A 20,761-nucleotide genomic window follows, 5' to 3' on the forward strand; every position below is an offset into this window, starting at 1 on the left:
CTTGAAAAGTAAATAAGGTGTCTTTGATCCTGAGGTTGATGGTATCTTTCTTGATATTATAGATGATTATATGGTACCTAATCAAGAGTTTGAGCATATTGAACCAATTGTGGATGACCAAGTCTTCACAACAAAAAATTGGGCAGAAAAGGTCAAGAACTCCTCCCTCATATTTTAGTGATTACTATTTTTTCTTGAATGAAGAATTATGTTACTCTATGAATTTGGATGAAACTCTTGATAATTTAAGTTTTAATGATGCAAATGCTTATATTGAATCTGAACATTGAATGAAGGTAATGAAAGATGAGTTAGATTCCATAGAAAGAAATAGAGCTTGAGGACTAACTACTTTGCCTGAAGGTTGCAAGGCAATTAGTAGTAAGTGGGTTTTTAAAAAGAAACTCAAGGCTGATGAAACTATTGATAAGTTCAAGGCAAGATTAATTGTAAAAGATTATTTTTAATATGAGGGTATAAATTATGAAAAAATATAATTTTTTTTGGCAAAATTGACATCTATTTGCATTATTTTGGCAATAGTGGCTTATTTCGATCTTGACCTACATCAAATGGATGTGAAAACAACTGTATTGAATGATGAACTAAAAGAATCATATTTATGCAATAATCAGAAGACTTTGAAGTTGAAAGTCAAGAGGATAAAATATAAAAGTTGAATAAATACTATTATGAAATTAAACAATCACCTAGGCAATGATACTTAATTTGTCATAAGGCTACAACCAAGCTGGGTTATGAGGCAAATAATTTGAACCACCATGTATATGCCAAGAGAAGTGAGAGCAAGTTTACTATTTTGTCCCTTTACATTGATGACATACTAATCATTGGGAATAATATAGACATGATAAATTAAACTAAGTCTTAGTTAAGTTCTCGGTTTAAAATAAAGGATATGAGTGAAATCTCATATATCTGTAGAATTAAAATCCAAAAGGATAGAAAATCAAGGTTGTTATGTCTAAGAAAAGATAAATATCTTGATTATATTCTAAAGATATTTAAAATGGAAAGTACCAAGGAAAATGATACTCATGTGATTAAAGGCTTAAAACTAAGCAAAAGTGATTGTCCAAAAGATAGACAAAAGTGGTTAGAAGTTTTCTATACTCAGGCAATTGGAAGCATGATGTATGCAATGCTTTGCATTATACCTGATGCAAGTTTTGTTGTGAGTCTAGTAAGTAGATACCAGAGCAATCCTAAACTTTTTTATTGAAAAGTAGTGAAAATAATCTTTACGTATCTAAAGAAAATTAAGGAACTCAAGTTATGTTATTAAGCAAATAGGCTAAGGTTTGTGGGTTATACTGATGCAGATTTTGTTGTTGATAGAGATGCAACAAAATTCACCTCTTGTTATGTATTTACTTTAAGAGGTGATATAGTTGTATGGTCGTGCAAGAAACAAGGGTGTGCAATACAACATACCCAAGAAGTTGAATATATAGTCTATAACATGACAACGACCTTTGTTGTCGGGATAAATCACTTTTTAAAAAATTTGAAATTGAATATTTGACAGATTCATTTCAAATTTATTGTGATAACAAAGCTGCTATTCATTTAATTCATGCAGTAGTTGATAGCTCTAAGAGTAAGCATATTGAGGTTAAATACCGATATGTTCATGATATGATTATGAAAAATGAAATAATAGTTAGTTATATTTTTTCTGGTGACATGATAATAGATCTTTTAACAAAGTTAGTCAGAGAAAGTTTTTATTAGACATGTGAGTCAAATGAGACCAGATATGTCTAATTGATAAGTTCACAATAAAATTGTGTGAATAATATAACTCAAAAATGTGTTTTGATGCTGACCTAATAAGTGAATAAGCTTGAAACACCATAGCCAAGTGGGAAATGTAGGATCATGTGGCCATAAACAACCATTAGAATGACCACTTCAATAGTTGTGACTCTCACAAGTTAAACGACATGTGTTATGTAACATTTAAACAGTTAAACAAGAAAAAATACACTAACTAATACATAAGACATAAAAGTGTACAATTACATAACATGATTCAAGAGATGCATCTCTTAAGATTGAATAGGCATTTTTCTTTGAGCACAACCCGTCCAGCACCCTTTAATGTATGTATATATGGCCTTAGAGGCCAGTTCTATACATAGAAAATTCTGGGAATACAGAACATATCAAAGGACTAGAAGCTGTGATTTATTGCCAGTGCCCTTGGCGAACTACAACTTAACAACGCATGCCTTCCAATCTTACCATCTCCGCTTTCACCTGTGCTATTGGGGTCTCACAACAACATTCCAGCAATCAACAACAATATTCTGGTCTTTTAGAAATGGTACATTTTCTCTCAACCTTCTTTGTTTTTTTTTTGTCTTTTGTTTGCCTTCAGTTTTTTTTTTCATATTTTCCTTATTTCTTTTTTCTTTTTTCTTCTTTTTATTATTTTACTTTTTATTTTTTTTCTTTCTTCATTTCTTTTTTTGTTTCTTCTTTTCTGTTCTTCCTCTTTTTTTCTTTTGTGTGGCTGTGTGATGAATGCCATGAAGTACATGTATGTGTGTTTTTTTGTGTATGCATTTATATGTGGACGTGTGACTGCGTGTGTATTATGTAGTGTTTATGTAAAACGTAGTTGATGCGATATATATATATATATATATATATATATATATATATATATATATATATATATATATATATATATATATATATATATATGCATAAAAATAGGCCATTTGACCATTTGAATTATGCATAGACCATTTGAATTATGCATAAAAATAGGCCATTTGACCATTTGAATTATGCATAGACCATTTGAATTATGCATAAAAATAGGCCAAATACAAACAAGTTTATGGTCTATATTTTTCTTACCCGAGACTCGATCCGTTTCTAGGTCCGTCTAGATTTTAGATCAACTCGAACCCATGGATCTATCAAGATCAGGTCGGATCAGATCTAATTGTTTTAGGACATTGGTGACTTATAACCTACCCAGTTCCAACCCTCTGTTTCAAAGGAAGGTGGGGGTCCCTCAATGATAATTTCTCATTGGAACATCTGCGCAGCAGCTTGTAGTTGGTTTCAAATCACAATTGTTGTAGGGTAGTAAACACATGCTTTCGGGAAACTTGTTGGCTTCAGTTGCTTAATGGGCGCTTGGCCTTTCGAGCAATGGGAGGCTATGGACCTCGATCTAAATCTGACCTAATAAAAGGCAAGCCCATATTCAACTCAAGAGAGAGAGAGAGAGACCCATCAAGATTGTGACATAATGTGCAGGCTTGGTCTCGTCCCTAAGCACATTGTTGGTCACCCTCAACACCTCCATGTGGATGTCTAAGCCCGTTTCTTCCTTCACCTCTCTTGCTGCACACTCCTCCCAACTTTCCCCTAATTTCAATATGTATTAATATGAAAAAATAATTTGTTTATATAATAATTTTTTAGTAGCTGGTCGCGTAGTAACTTGGTCGCTATTATTATTTACCTAATTGGTTGCATTGATAATATGAAAAAAAAAATTAGATGAGTGCATTAATCTTTCATTTGATTCATTACTTTTGATATTATCAAAATTAATTTATGAACTTCATTCGTAAATAACCTATAAATGGGTCTGAGTCAGGCTTGACTAACCCGCTAAACATTGGCTCATTGGGGCAATGGGCTGCTCTTTAAACCTGAGCCTGCTAAGATCAACTGGGGCAAAACCCGACCCATTAATAAATGGGATAACCATCTCTAGGCCGGGCCATACTTAAAACTCGATGGGTCAAACTCTAAATGGGCTTGGTCTGGGGCGGGCCAGCCTGATGCCCACACCTAGTTAACTCAGGTTATATCACAACCCAAATTGCAACACAGTGACATTTATCATTAAGAGTTCAAGCGGTTTACTTTTTATCTTCTTATCAAAATGAACGAATATTTTAAAATTTTCAAAGGATAATATGAAAACAAAATTCAAAATGATAGATGTTGACCTAGCTATTTGACCGTTTTCAGAGAAACTTTAACCCATATTTGAAATTAGGGGAAAATGTTGGTCCCTGAGAAATTTCCCCAAAAAAATATTGATGGGTTTTTTCCCATGCCTCAGCCCAAGATGGCCATCTTCCTCGGCACACGAACATACGTCGGAGGCTTTTGTTTCTGCCTCTTTCTTATGAAATAGTTTTTTTTTCTCATGTAAAGTGAAACTCCTGTGAGAGAAGAGATGGCGGGATCGACTTATTTTCTTATGAAACCAGGGTGTCACACCTCCCTCCATAGGGAAACACTTTCTATCACGGGCACCTCTTTTAGGGGAAGGTGACTTGTTGCCTTTCAATGGGTGGGTGCACAAGTCCTTAATATTTTTAATAAAAAAGAATTTTATACAAAATATATTAAATATTAAAAACCTGTTGTCCTGATTTTAATAAAATTCATGAATTTGTGTCTGTTCCGCACTCTACCCATGACACAGATTAGAAGACCCAGACGGTGAGTTCAAGAGACCATTCAGATCACGTACCTATTTTCAGCCTCCCGTGTAGGGATGGCAGTGGATCGGGAGAAAATGGGGCCTCGCCCCATCAAAATTCCCCTTCTGTTTTTTATAGAAGAGTTTTGATTAATAGTAATTGGATTCTGATTACACCCAACTCCATCAATCCAAACACACCTTTAGGCTACCTGTTTTGAGGTGTTTGGCCTAGAGTTATCGGAAACACATGAAACATTGGGCTTCCAAAATGAATTGGAAAGCACAAAATTTGTTTGGAAAAGCACATTTTTTTATTTTTAAAAAGCTTATTTTTCCCATTTTTGAGAAACATGCTTCTCAAAAAGGGAAACGCAATTCCCCCTGGCTTCTTCCTTTTTTTTTAAAATTTGTTTCGTATTTTTATTTTTTCTCTTTTTTTCGGTTTTCCCTCGCTTCTTAGGTTGCTTCCTGTTAGCTTACCAAAAGATTTCTAAGTCATCTCATGCTTTCCGCTTTCTAAAATTTTGAAAGTGCCTGCTGCTTGATCAGAAGGCTCTCTTGTAATACAAATCTACTTACTGACCCTCCCTCCGCATGTCTCTTTACGATTACATGTAAAACATCACTTTGGAAAATGATAGCATCACAAGCAGGGGTTTTGACTTGATAAATAAAATAAGAATTTGCATCAAAATAAAAAAAAAAATTATTCAGTAAATAATCAATGATAAATATAAAGAGAGAAAAAAGGGCCACAATCGCAAATTCGGTCGGTTCATCAGTAGAATTCATGTTTTATCCTCAGCTTATTAACTAGGCGTTGGATTGAATCCGATCCTCATCTGAACACGACTCCCCCAAAATCGAGAACAAACAAAATCTAGAAAAGAAAAAAAAAACAGATAAAAACCCCGAAAAAGTTCCCAGAGGAAACTGCAGAATGAAAAGAAGAGAACACAATGAGAAAAATGAAAATCAGAACCAAACGGGGATCTTCGAGAGCATCAGTTTTAAAAAGCTCGATATTTTCAGACATCATCGAGAGCCTCATGTCAATTTACACAAAACTTCATCACCTGCTCCCAATGAGACACCACTCAACCAAATGAAAACTGGAAAACAATAAAAAAAGAAGACAAAAACACAAGAAGAATCATCAGATCCAGACAGGGCCTGCAACGAAGAAGATGACATTAGAAAAAAAGGGTGAAAAATATCGCATAAATACAGATGAAGAAAGGAGAGAGAGCCAAGAAAGAAAGAGGCGCAAAGAAACCCCAAAACCTCATCTCATCCCCCCCCCCCCAACCCTAAGCCCCTTATGCTTTTATATGCACAGAGGGGGGTGACTAGGGCTGCAAATGGATCAGATACGAGATGGATAGAGTCCAATATCCGAATACAAGATACAAATGAGATCCGATGATGCAAAGTTGATTTTGGGGTCCAAGTATGTGTGGTAATACTGGACCCGCTAAAAGAAGTCTGATATCAAGTCTTGTATATGCAAATGGATCAGATCAGATCTGAACCCAAACATAGATCTGACTAAAGGTATTGATTTTAATTCGTATCGTATCAATCGATTTTTTTTGATGATACGATATGAATGGGCCGATTGAAATCGATTGACATCCATACTGACAACAACGGTCTGAACCAACGAGGAGTCCATGAAGCCAATTGATAGAAATACGTCTGTCATGGACTGTGTATTAGCAGAGGCCTTCAGCTGCTGGTAAAACTCTTGAGGTTCTCCTTCCCTTTACAGATTACACTTGGTTTCGAATTCATGACGTCCGGTCAACTTGGTAACATTGACAAGTTGCCGCTATTCAAAGAAGCGGAGCCTTGTGAGCAGCCAAGGTGCTCCGCTTGACTGGTGGTAGGAGCAGCTAGTGCACGTCACCTTGTGTTGGGACGTTGCAAGTTCGAAATCAGCCGTCTAGATGGGTTTCAAGGAGGTTTGAAAATCCGAGTCTTTTACCATTATTACGAAACATAAATGAGTTCATTATTAACGATTTTCAAAAAAATAAACGAGGGAGGAGAGTGTGGGAGATAAAATCAATGAGTTGCTGTCTCTCATCCATATTTCATGCATGTGGATGAATGGCATGAATACATAACATGCATGGATGATAAACATGAATGCATGCAGGCATGCATCATGGGCTTTCCCTCTTTCATATATATATATATATATATATATATATATATATATATATATATGAATGGATACATTGTCCAATCGAATATTGATGCATAATAATTATGAGAGAGAAAATTAATAAGTCTCATTTATATGAATGGATACATTGTCACATTTATTTTTTAGCTTTGGAGCCTGACCACCATTACTCACAACCTGTCTCATTTAGTTTTGAGATGTTACTAATAATTGAAAATCATCAAAATTAATGCTGCCTTCCCTTTCTTCATTCACTTTTTGGGAGCTATTAAAAGAAGGCAAGCATAAAAATTATAACCTCTTCTAAACCGTTGGATTGAAAATAATCCAACCGTATAGATGATGAAGTAGGTGATCCTAGAGCACCCTATCATTACTATTTTATTCAAGGACCTTTTGTATTATTTCAAAGGCTATGTATGGCTAACCTTCTATCTTAAATTTTTTTTAAAGAAAATTTAATAACCATCTATCTTAAAAGTTTGAGAATGCAGGCGGTTATAAGTAATTTCATGATAAGTTTGGTGGTCATACTTAAATTTTTATTTTTTATAGCAACCATGTAATGTTTTCTTTTGATGATGAGGAACCCATACCCAATGGAGGAAAACCCCGGGTTGGGCCCCACGACCACCCCGCCTTACGTGTCCCACCTTTGAAAGCAACGGACACACCCGTGCACCAGTGGGGCTTGACTCGGTGCTTTCATTTCAGCACCCTCACAACCACCCTGCTGGCCATGCGGGCAACCCCCACGGTGGTTGCTGCACCTTTTCTCTGAAATCGAAGCTATCTTAAGAATATTGCAATTTTTGTCAAGATGCTTTCAAAGCATGATATAATCCCCAAAAATCATGTTGTTTTCAAGATATCGTCTGTTTTGAAAATATTGGGATTTTGTCGTTATATTATTGCATTATTAACACGTCATTCACATTTTTTTATATATTTTTATATTGTATTGTAAGTTTTCATTCAATTTTTACATATTTTAAAATTTAAATACACCAATATTTTCTTGTAAAAAACAAATTTTTTAAGTATGGTGAGATTATCCCTGGCCGAGAAAATCCCCAAACCTAAGTTTTCATGTATTTATCAAGTGCGAGTTAACATTTCAAAATTTACATATAACTACCCCAGGTTTCCTATCAAGTGATCAACCAGTGTAAAGAATCGGTATCGGGCATGAATCAATTTTCAAAACGATTCCGAGACTCGACCAATTTTAACCAGCAGATGACAGTGGCAGTAAATATTAAAAAAATATTTTAAACCCCTTTTAAAAATATTAGAAAAATTAACAGAATCAGCTTGTTTCATATCGAATACAATAGGATCAACCGATTCGCAGAGATACTGAAAACAATGGTGCCAACTATAAAAAAATCAATGCAATTTCATTAACCCTAGTTAAATGAGGGTTGACAAAACAATACTTTGTTTTTTTACCCTTAAAGCACAATTTTCAAAATGCCGTTAAAATTTCTCTTAAAAAAAATACAAACACAAAAGGACCTATTTATCATAAACTTAGATTGATAATATTGTTGGATCATATTTCAGATCACACAGTTTCACAATCAACATCATGACATAAATCAGGATATACAACAACATGAAAATCATGATTAACAGTCGATCAAAACAGGAACAAGAAGCAAGCATATCGATTTTCGCATAATATCAAAATCCAAACAACAACACATGAACAAAAAGATGCAAATAACACAATAAAAACAACAAAAACATGTTAATATTGTATAACAGGCTAAAGCGTACTAAAATACTCTCCTTAAAGAAGATTTGTCCCCACATACAGTGCAAACATGGGTCGGCGTTATTCTCCCAGGATACAATAGCCTCGACGATCAGGATCGGTGCACTCCGACGAATCGTTCTTTAAAGACAACCTCTCTGAACCGCTGTTGCAAAAAGCTCATTTAGGAAAAAAACACACACACACACACACACAGAGAGAGAGAGAGAACATTAAGGAGAGAGAAAATGCAGAACCTTTCTTCCTCAAAATATTATGCATAACCCCATCCCTAACCATGTTTTTATAACCCACGAACGGTTACAAAAACGTGGAAGGGATCTGTTACGGAATCCGAGAAGTCGATCATTTCTCATAACCTATTAATAAATCCAAATAATCACAGAAACTTTGTGCAAAAAGATACTTTGATCTTGATTGGATATGATCATAAAGGGCTAATTATCCGACCCGACCCAGCTCGATGAGCATGCACGCGCATGTGTGTGGTAGTCATCCCATCCTCTTGTTCTTAGGAACAAGTGTAAAAGTTTACATGTAAGTTATAAAGCCCACAACAAACTCAGATATGGGACTATTCTACATCATCAAGTTCAAACCTTTTTTTTCCAAAAAGAAAAACAGCCCAAGTTTTCTTCATTTGAATTCTCTCACCTTTCCTTCCTACATCCAACAAATATGTTACATTAAAATTTACTAAATTGTTCCTTTTGTGTATCAAGATTTTCACATTTTACGGATGACTTTTGATCTCAAATGCCAACTCAAGCTTGAAAGGCTTAAGAATTGGAGGGTTTCAATTTGATTTCCTCTTCTGATTTTGGATCTCGTATCTCTGAGTGGTCCTTAAAATATGGCCACAACAAAGAGATATCAGAGCTCGACATTTATATTTAATAAAAAAATTAAAGGAGACATTTTTTCTTGGCACTTTTGCCCTTTTGTCGCCTGAAAAATTAGATGCTTTGGTAGAAACCATTTGCTTAATGGTCCGAAGCAAATGGTCCGATCGTGACGCTTGTTTTTTTTTTCATACAAGAACTTACATGGCACCTGATTTTTTCAGGTTATAACTTACATGGCACCTGATTTTTTCCAGCGAGAACTTACATGGTGTCTGATTTGTTTTTATCAACTCGCTTGATGTTTTCAGGGGAGAAACTTAGAACAGTGGTTTTGAGCAAGGCACATAATTTTTCAAACGACAAAAAGGCAAAACTATAAAAAAGTAATGGCACACAATTTTTTCAAACGCTATAAAAAATGTAATTGACCAGATTTGTCATGTTTTTTAATTCACTGTCTATCTTGGCATTGTGCCTAAAAGCAAGTGTCATCTACATCTTTGTCAGATTACCTAATTAACCAATCTTGTGGCAGGGTGTCCATTTGGAGAATAGATCAGGTCCAAGAACCTTAAACAGAAAATTGTCCAAGAAACCTTTGATACCATTCATTTTAAAGATGAATGGCACTTAGATACTCTCTTTTTTTTTTTAAAGACAAGCTGGGGTTTTTGAACTTGCGACGTCCCAACACAAGGTGACATGCACTAGCTGCTCCTACCAGACAAACGGAGCCCCCCGCTGGTGGCACTTGGATGCTCTTAGGGAATACTACTTGAATTCATCCTTTCTGCCTAATTAAGGCACAATTCATTCGATGCGTGAAGAGCATCAAAAGACACATGCAAGGGCTGGCCCGCTAATGGATGTACTATTTGTAAATGATAATAAAAGTTGTTTCAAAACCTTGTTGTTTCACTCCTGCGACCCATCTCGAAATTCACTGCTTGTTTTTTCTTTTTGGTACTTCCGCACTTGCGCACTGATTTTCAAAAAAAAAAAAGTTTACCCAAAAATCCAAAGGATTTTACAAATCGAGAATTCTAGGGGCGTCACACGGCCCATGGCGGGCCCGGTCAGCTTGGTCCATCAGGCCCCCTGACCTATTACTTATAAGTTGCTTTTCCTAAACACCAAAAGTGCCTTAATTTTGTGCAGCAAAGAACATGATATACCAAACTTAATTTTTGGATCCTTGTGTATTTTTTGAGAGAAATTTTTGGATCCTTTTGTATGGTTTCAATTTTATTGGATATTTTTTCAAAGAGACTTTTGGATCCCATTAAGGACACCTGGATCGGGATCAATGGAAGGTACTTTTTGATCATTTGAGGATTCATTTTACGTAAAAAATAGTTCTTCGGATATGTTAAATGATCTCCATTACTGTTCTTTTGCGTAACTTGGTGTTCCTAACCGTCTACTCAGTTGTGTTTGTGTTTGGTACAAGAGAATTGCTAATTCTCAAACTCACATCTACCGTTTCTTGGGGACAGAACAGCATTAAGGTAGCCCTCCATAACCTAAATCCAAGACCCATATCCAACCGGAATAGAACATAAACCCATATTCATCTAGATCGAGTCGAGAGGTCAGGGTTGGATATGGATCTGACCTAGTTTTAGCCCTGCCCATCTAAAGTATCAGCCTACTTGCAAATCCAGAACCATTTGAGGCAAGACAATTGTTTCTGTCTAACAAGAGATGAGAAATATGAACACAGAAACCTTTACAACATCAAACTATAGAGCCTTTTACTGGACAGATAATCATGGTGGCATTGATGGTGGATGTTGTGAGATGGTAAAGTCAAATGGGTGATATCAGTAGAACCAAGAACAATGCTAAGCAAAACCTTCCTGTTGCTCTCAAACCAAAATGAAAATGAGAAATATCTTAACACAAACAGGAAATGGGAAATAAAGTTTTTTAGGTGCTTGTAAAATGGGAACCGGAAAATGACCAAAAAATAAATAAAGGACTGAGAAATGAATGAGAAAGGCTTAAGAAGAGGTAAAACCTTAATAACAAATGAATAAAGGGAAAATTCCATTTAGAGACCAATATTTTGTCTTTAATTACAAATATAGGTCTCTATTTTCCTGAAAAAGCAGTGACGTCCATCATTAAGAATCATTAAGAGTTCAAGCTGTTTAATGTTTCTTTTTACAGGAGGATGAGTGAGTACATTTCAATCTTCGAAAAGTCAAGAAACCAAAAAGAAAGCACATCTTCCAAGGTGATAGATGTTGAAGGCGCCAGCCTAAGGCGTGAAAAATAAGAAGACATTTTTTTATTTATTTGTAATTTTAGATATTTTTTATAGTTTTTCATTGGATTAGATAAAGTTAATTTTTTATGCATTTGGTTGTTAGTGTTTATTTTTTATTGAATGAATGCTCGCATTTTATTTCTTACATACTTAAGTAGATCAAGTTGTTGCATTAATGTTAATTTCATATTTTTTGGTATTTATTTGAGATTTTTCATTTCTTGTTGGTTGTTGCTTCATCAATAAAGCATGTATTTATTTATTTATAATTTTAGATATTTTTTTATATACTTTTTTAAGTTTTCAAAAAAAAAATCAAGGCTTACGCTTTACACCTCGCCTCAGTTTTTGGTGGAGCACCTTGCTACGCTACAAAAAAAGTTTGGCATATATTTAAAATTTTATAAAAGAATGGCCCATTTTTTAAGTTATAAGCAAAAGATTGGCCTCTAAATAAAATTTTCCCATGAGTAAAACTAATATGATAAACATTTCCCATAAAAGAACAAGAGAAAAACATAAATTCCAAACACAACTATACTCCATGTCAAGAATGTATATGAAACACTACAAAAAAGGAGACTTATATGGTATTTGCAAAAGACCATGAAGTATAGAAATTTAGGGTGCGTTTGATTAGAGGGTGCAAAAAACCATGAAGTAAAGGAGACTCACACGTTTGGACCGGGGATGGAGGACATGAAACGGGAATGGAGGGCAGGATGGAGGTTAAATTCAAAACCCGTACGAGGATGGAGGCGGGGATGGACTTACGCGTTCTCCCACCCAAATACCCTTCAACGGTTCAACCTCCTTTAAAGATAACCGTGGACTGGGGATGGAAGACATGAAAGGCAGGGATCGAGGTTAAAACCAAAACCAGTGCGGGTAAAAGGGCAAAATTTTGAGATGGGGGGTGGAGACCTTGTCCTCCGCATCTGCCCCGGTCCACTGTCATCCCTACTACCAATTATACAACTATACTATTGAGTTTTGAACCTGGAACGTCCCAATACAAGATGACGTGCACTAGCGGCTCCTACCAAACAAGTGGAGCACTTGGTAAATATTTTCTAACACCTTTTTCAGTTTGATAATTAAAGTTTCAAGAAAAATCAGATTGGAACGTCCAATGTCCAGCACTCGGCATCACGCTGGACTGTCGTCAGGACCAGGATGACGCTGAACTGAATTTAGAGTGGCCGTCCACACTCAGCATCCCAGGTGTTGACTGCATCTGATTAGTACGGACAGTGGCACACACCACCTCATGATCATAGACCTAGTCGCGTTGGCTCTGCCTGCCGTACTTACAATTGTTGTCTTGGCAATGTAAAACTCTAAGGGTTTGCCCTTCTCCCCCAAGAAGTCACCATGCTTTGGCTTGCGCAAGGGGTGATGTTCATGGGATTTGAACCTAAACACCCATGGCGGCCTAGACCCCATCCCACTACACCAAACCACTTTTTAACAATTGAGATTTTCGAATGGCTAGGTGCATATTTACAAAGAGTTCATTTGCCCACCAAGAGAATTATGAATTCTAGGTCATGTTTGCAATGCTCTCTAATTCTTAGATCATGTGATTGTAAATCACAATCACCTTAATTTCTTAAGGTTAGTGGAATATGAAAAAGTAAAAATGTGATTGTAATTGTCAGCTTTGATTGTTTTTGCCTGTTTTTTTCTTGAACCCTGTCAAATTAGTCAACAATCACAACTTCTAAGCTTCAACTTTCTCACATGAGTAACATGTTTTCCCACCTTCTAAACAATGAATTTCATCATGCATATGAATATCTTCAAAAAAAAAAGAAAGAAAATCCTCTACACTAGGGGTGGCAATAGGGTCGGGTTGGCGGGTCGGGTTGGCGGGTCGTGTCAGAAATTGCCACCCCTACTCTACACTAGACCTATCACTTTCAGTAATAGCTTTTTTGCAAAAGCAGTACATCTTCTTGTGGTTCAAACATGTCTTGACATTAAAGTTTTATGGGCCTCCGTTGTTTCATTTCTTTTGGTTTTCTTACAAGCAAAATCTTCATCTGTAGGTTACCAACCGGGGCTCAGCTTGTCTTTTAGGACCAGCTAGTACACGTCACCTTGTGTTGGGAAGTTGCAAGTTCAAATCTCAATGGTATCATCGTATAAATGGTAGGGGTCTGCCTAACCCCAATTTGCCTTGAAAAAAAAGAACGGTATCTCCCATTTTTTTTTCTTCTAGCACATATTTAGACTTATTCATTTTCATTTGTACTAATCAATTTTTTAGTGTGATTTTTTCTGACTGTCACATCAAACAACCAATAATCACCCACAATGACTCCACTCATCTCATCTGACAGGTGTGAACTGTGAATGCACCAAGCTGAAGGATCATCATGAATTCAAAACCCATTGCATCAAGGTTAAAGCTGAGTGGATTCCCTAGTTGTAGTTGGCAATGGAGACCTCAAGGTATTATCAACTGGAAGCCTGCAATATCCAGTTGTTGAGACCAAAGAAAAAACAAGAGCCTGTTTGAATGCATTTTTATTTTGTTGTTTACAAAAATAAACAAAAGCACGTTTTATAAAAGACTAATGTTCGCTACCTTCATGGATTCCTCACGGGTAAGGAAACCCCTGGTGAAAAACCTTAATTTTTTATTTTTAATGTGTGTCAGATTTTTTGGGTTAAAAAATCAATAGCTTACAATATACTGAATTTTTAATCCTTAAAAAAATCATAATTTTATATTAAAACAATACAATTCAAAATTGTTGACTCCTAGATCATCATGACATCCACAGGTCATACTTGGTGAAAATAGCTTACCCCCATGAGTTCCAACTAGGGGGGCCTTTAGGACCTAATTAAAGCTTAAACTAAAATGTATCCTAACTATAACACCTCTCTCTCTCTCTATATATATATATATATATATTTGGTAAAGTTGATTGTAATTAACTTAGCAAAGTTGCAGAACCTTTTTTTGCTAAAATCTTTCCTGTAGAAGTTTTTTCAGCAATCCAAGAATCAATGGTCATCAATGTATCAATTTTTTCTGACTCATAAAAACATCTTTTTGTCAACAAAACATTATCCAAAAATTGACTCCTAGTAAATGGAGGATGTTGAACACATCTATGAAGTTGGATTGTATAGAAAAACAACTCACATCATGAGATTTCAACACGATTATAAGTACAATAGATTGTAACATTATATATATATATAGGGTTAATATTTTGAAGGCACAAAACTATTGATAGTAAATCACCTTATTTCATATTTTTTGGATTTGTGGGTTTCAAAAATTAAAGGCTCACAATATATTAAAATTTCATGACTCAAAAAATTATATTTTCAATCAAAATAACACGATCCAAGCTTTGACCTTTAGCAGACAAACCATATTGAATAGATATGTGGTCAGATTGAGTCGATGAAGTCTGAATCTATGATTTCTAGCTCAATAGTTCAGTGCATTCAATAGCACCATATATGTGGTCAGATTGAGTAGATGAAGTCTGAATCTATGATTTCTAGCTCAATAATTCAGTGCCTTCAATAGCACTATATGTGTGAGGGCGGGCAGAATGCCAACTTGCTAAATGGCTACGGTGCTAAATGAAACATGCTATTGGATTTTTAATATTTTTTTCACAATTTCAACCCCATAGATGTGTTCAACATGATTGATTTATTAAAAATCGGAACTTGGTATGTATTTTGGATGGAGAAATGGTATTGAGAGTCTAAAAAATTTATGAAAATTATGAGCCATTGATTTTTGAAACCTTATAAAAACCTATCAATGCAGCGGAATCAAATGCTCCAAGACCTGATTCTTATAAAAACAAGCATATAGATCACATGTGTGCGGTCACAATTTCAAATTTCATTTAGCACTGTGCTAGGTTCCCATATCTCATGGGGAAGCACTTTTGATGTCTTAAACACTTCTAAAAAACATAGTTAGAATTAAGCAAATACCCAAAATTTTGTCCCTTGAAGCCCCTTAGGACGGTGTAGAAAATAAGACTGATTGCCAAATTCCAAATGACCACCCCAAGATGCAGACATAGGTTTGCAATAAAGAAGGAGGTCCGATTAGAACTTGGGTCAGATCAAAAGGGTCCAATTATTATATGGAGCTGAGTATACAACAAACAACAACAACAACTACGCCTTCATCCCAAAACAATTGGGGTCAGCGATATGAACCAAAAAAGAAATTCATTTTGGGTCTTCCACATGAATCCTTTTCCTCCAATCATTTCTATCCAACGCCATGTCCTCGGTGAGGTTCAAAGCATTCATATCCTTTCCTATCATCTCCATCCAAGTCTTCCTAGGCCTACCCCGACCTCTTTTAACTAATATATTTTCCCATTTCTCCAACCTTCTAACTGGAGCATCATTAGGCCTTCGCCGAATATGTCCAAACCACCGTAAACGATTCTCTCGCATCTTATTTTCAATGGGTGCAACACCTACCTTCTTACGTATCTCTTCGTTCCGAATCTTATCTTTTATTGTATTTCCACACATCCATCTAAGCATCCGCATCTCAGCTACACTCATTTTTTGAATATGATGTCTCTTGGCAGCCCAACATTCCGTACCATATAGTAAAGCGGGTCTAATAGTCGTCCTATAAAACTTTCCCTTCAACCGCAATGGCATTCTACGATCGCACAGCACTCCAGTAGCACTTTTCCATTTCATCCACCCAACCTTTATCCTATGATTTACATCTCCATCAATTTCTCCATACTTTTGAATGATGGATCCCAAATATTTGAAATAATCATTCACCGGTATATCTTGCTCACCAAGCTTCACTACACTCCCATCACTACTTCGTTGCTTACTAAACCGACATTCCATATATTCAGTCTTACTCTTACTCAACTTAAAACCTCTAGCTTCCAATGTCTGTCTCCATAATTCTAACTTAGCATTAACCCCAGCTCTAGACTCATCAATCAAAACAATATCATCAGCAAACAACATACACCACGGTACATTTTCTTGAATTGATCTCGTAAGCTCATCCATCACTATCGCAAATAGGAAAGGGCTTAAAGCAGATCCTTGATGTAACCCAACCGTTATCGGAAAATTGGTTGTCACCCCTCCACAAGTGCGGACATTGGTTACTACTCCTTCATACATATCTTTAATTATACTAATGTACTTGAGAGAAACACCTTTCTTCATCATTGTCCACCAGAGAACGTCCCTAGGTACTCTATCGTATGCCTTCTCTAAATCAATAAAAACCATATGCAAATCTTTGTTCCTCTCTCTATATCTTTCAATAAGTTGTCTAAGAAGATGTATAGCTTCCATAGTTGATCTTCCAGGCATAAAACCAAATTGATTCTCCGATATCATGACAACCTTCCTCAACCTAGACTCAATCACCCTCTCCCAAAGTTTCATAGTATGACTCATGAGTTTTATACCACGATAGTTTGTGCAATCTTGTATATCACCCTTATTCTTATATAAAGGCACCAAAGTACTCTTCCTCCACTCATTAGGCATCTTATTTGTTCGCCAAATCAAGTTAAAAAGATTTGTCAACCATTCTAAACCTTTCTCTCCCAAGCATTTCCAAGCCTCGATAGGTATACCATCTGGGCCAACTGCCTCGATAGGTATACCACGGTACATTATTATATGGAGCTGAGTATGGTTTGTAAAATTTCATAACCAGGGTTAGACACATAGGGTCCAATTAGTATATGGAGCTGAGTATAGTTCATGCAATTTCATACCAGACCCGGGTTTTACAAGACTTTTGATTAAGAACCACAAATTTTCAATGTAAAGAAGTAAAAGAATATTATTTTATCATTTATGGTCTAGGTCTGGTTCATGTTATCCTTATAGGATCCAGGTACACTTTTTCCGGTCTACTGCCATCCATCCCTACAAGGTTGATTCCGCTTATTTTCTAAAAATAATAAAAACGTGTCTCGTGTTCTATTATACGTGTCCTTGTGACATAAAATGAAGATCAACTGAGAATTTAGAAACCACTCTTTCTTGCTCGCTCGCGCCCTCGTCAGATCATCGTGATCATGAGAGCGCACGTCGACGATGACGCCGAGACGCTGTTCCGGAGGAGGCCGATCTCCGAGATCCGGTCGGTGGAGGCGTCGACGAGGAAGGAGATCGAGAACAAGCAGGAGGAACTCAGGCAGCTCGTCGGCCGGAGCTACCGCGACCTCATCCACTCTGCCGACTCCATCCTCCTCATGAAGGCCTCCTCCCAGTCGATCTCCGCCAATCTTGGATGCATCGACTTCGCCATCCACTCCCTCTCCGCCGGCGATCAGGGGAACCACAGCGCTGCCCCCAATCCAGCCCAGATCGGTTACAAGGAGCGGAGGAAGAAGCTCTACGGGATCGGTTGCAGGATAAAGTACCTGGTGGACACGCCAGAGAACATTTGGGGGTTTCTTGATGAATCCATGTTCCTCGATGCCGCCGGCCGGTACCTCCGCGCCAGGAAGGTCCACGGCCTGCTCGTCCAGATCGATGGATCGCCCGCCAGGGAGTTCCTTGCTAATTTCCCTCTGCTTCAGCACCAGTTCCAGTTGGTCGAGAGCTTCAAAGGGCAGATTTCGCAGAGGAGCAGGGAGAGGCTGTTCGATCCCGCCGGTTGCACGGATAGCAACGCCGGGTTCTTCGCCGACGCGCTTTCTGCCATTTCCATCGTCGATGAGCTTGGTCCAGAGCAAGTGCTTGCCCTGTTCCTTGATTCGCGCAGGTCGTGGATCGCCCACGCGCTGCGCGAGCAATCAGTTGATGGCGATTCCCAAAAATCTGCTGTTTCTAAGGTTTTCTGCGAGGTGGTGGGCATAATTCAGGTCACGATCGGGCAGGTCGGGGAGCTCTTTCTTCGCACGTCGAACGATTTGCCGTTGTTTTACAAGAAAGTTTTGGGCGCCCCGCCGGGATCGCAGTTGTTCGGGGGGATTCCAGACCCGGAGGAGGAGGCGAAGGCTTGGAAGCAGCATTGGGAGGGGCTTGAGTCCGTGATGGGCATGCTTGATCCACAGTTCATCTCGGAGAGTTGTTTGTCGTGGATCAGATCGGTGTCTGTGGATGTAAATTCCGCTGTTTTGAGTGATCGCAGACGTCGGTTGGTGGAGGCTTTCGGAAGCGGAGATGGTTTGGCATCGGCCGAGAAGGACGTGAAAGCGAAATTGGATGGTAAAGAAGTCTTGGAGGGGAGCTTGGAGTGGCTCAGAAGTTACTACGGCTTGGTGATCGAGTCTCCTTGGGAAGGCATCTGCCGACTTGTTCTGGGGCAACCCAAGAATCTGTGGGATGAGCTGTTTGAACGAGTATTTGTTGGAAGGATGAAGGAAATTATTGAATTGACTTTTGAGGATTTGGGTAGGAATGTTAAGATCAAGGACGCGCTTCGCGGAGTGGTTGGGACTGCGAATTGTTTGAACAAATACTCGCCATCTTGCAGTGTTTGGTTTGCTGACAGGACCAGTAATAAGAAGTTGGGATTGAGTACCATGAAGTTGATGGACGACGAAAATGACTTTCATGCTTGCCTTGATGCATACTTTGGTTTGGAAGTTGGTCAAATTAAAGATGTAGTGGATAATAGATGCAAGAACATCTTGGAAGATCTCTTGTGCTTCACTGAAGTGCAGAAACCCGCTTCTAGATTGAAGGAGCTGGGACCTTTTATTCAGGAGAAGTGCTACAATGCTGTAGCAGCGATTGTTAGAGAACTTGAAGAGGAGCTTGGACAGCTTTCTGTTGCTTTGAATGAGAAATATGGCAATAAGGTGGGTGACCAAGTAAAGGGCAAGGTGCAATTGTCTACTATTGTCGAGAAATCACTTCTCATTGGACGGCTCTGTTTTTCTCTCCGCAATCATTCGAGTTACATTCCATTGATTCTGGGGTCCCCAACATTGTGGGTGAGTCAAGGAAAAGCTAAGAGCTTTCTCAAGGGATCTTCAAATTTAAGGCAGTCCAGAGGGATTTTTGAGCAGTCCATACTCGAGAGTCCTAGAAAGCAAAGCCTTTCATCTCCTCGTGCTGGTCTTAGTGCTTTTGGATTGGATGAAAATGCAAATCCGAGACTCGAAGAACTCAGCAAGACCTTGAGGGATCTTTGCGTCAAGGCACATAAGCTTTGGATATTATGGGTCTCGGATGAGTTGTCTGTGTCTCTTGCCAAGGATCTTGAAACAGATGACACATTGTCCACAACTACCGCCTTGAAGGTACGTTGCAGTTATTTTTTTTTTCCATTCATTTGTAATTTCCGGGTCTTGTACTTTATCTTTATTTCAATGATGTTTCATTCTGCAGTTTGTAAAGTTTGCCTTCATATTTTGTTTATCTATGATGTAGCTTATGTAGACTATTCTTTTTGCCATCCTCATTAAAGATGGAACTGTTTGTATTTTAATCGGTCTAACTTTCTAGTTTGAAATTTGATCCATATGTTCGTGCAAGTTCTTCATGTTTGATCCCATGTTGCTTGTATAGGAGGATGTTCTAAATTTTATTATTTTTCTTCAAAATATTAAGGGCATAATTTCAACTCCATTTCTTATTTGACTAATGTCCCATTACACTATTTCATAAAATGGTACTTGGAACTAGCAATGACGCTATTCACCTAGAATAGAATTTATCACTATTGTCCTATGGAAATAGGAAAGTTATCGATGAATTTGGGAAAATTCTTTTGGCTGCCATTGGGTTGTAAATTTCAAATTGTAGCATAACTTTAAACTTATATATCTAGATGTATAAACTAAGTCTAATGCAAAACTCAATTGGCTTATCACTCCCTCCTAGGTGATATTCAACAAGCTACTTTCATTCCCCTATGTACCAAGTGATGGTTGTAAGAAGATGAAGTTCACAATCGGATTTTCAAATGATACTCAGAAAGGATCTCTCACACGAACCACAAAGGTTCATAAATAGTACACACTCACAAGAACCACTAGGGTTTATACAAAATACCCAAAAAAAAGGTATGCAATGTTAAAATATGATGTGTGTATATATATATATATATATATTTACGACACATACACATATATATTATCATATATATGTCTATGTGTCTATCTACATATATAAATATATATATTTATTTTGTAATACCCGATAGGGGTAATTCTGTCATTTCACTTGT

General features: G+C 37.3%; 1 protein-coding gene and 1 non-coding gene across 2 annotated transcripts in view; one reads left to right on the forward strand and one right to left on the reverse strand.

Moving 5' to 3' along the window:
* Nucleotides 1-5,487: 5,487 nt before the first annotated feature.
* Nucleotides 5,488-5,571, reverse strand: LOC149840666 (small nucleolar RNA SNORD36). The gene has a single exon (XR_016431694.1). It is a non-coding gene; the product is annotated as a small nucleolar RNA SNORD36 (small nucleolar RNA).
* A 12,064-nt stretch (nt 5,572-17,635) lies between these two features.
* Nucleotides 17,636-20,761, forward strand: part of LOC149840667 (conserved oligomeric Golgi complex subunit 1-like) — a 32,372-nt gene continuing 29,246 nt past the window's right edge. Inside the window, exon 1 of the mRNA XM_090003248.1 lies at nt 17,636-19,832. Coding sequence (XP_089859374.1) covers nt 17,655-19,832 — 2,178 coding nt within the window. The 5' untranslated portion in view covers nt 17,636-17,654. The remainder of the gene's footprint in view (nt 19,833-20,761) is intronic.

The sequence above is a fragment of the Nuphar pumila genome, chromosome 4 (assembly GCF_984573655.1).
Source record: "Nuphar pumila chromosome 4, dmNupPumi1.hap1.1, whole genome shotgun sequence".
NCBI lineage: Eukaryota > Viridiplantae > Streptophyta > Magnoliopsida > Nymphaeales > Nymphaeaceae > Nuphar > Nuphar pumila.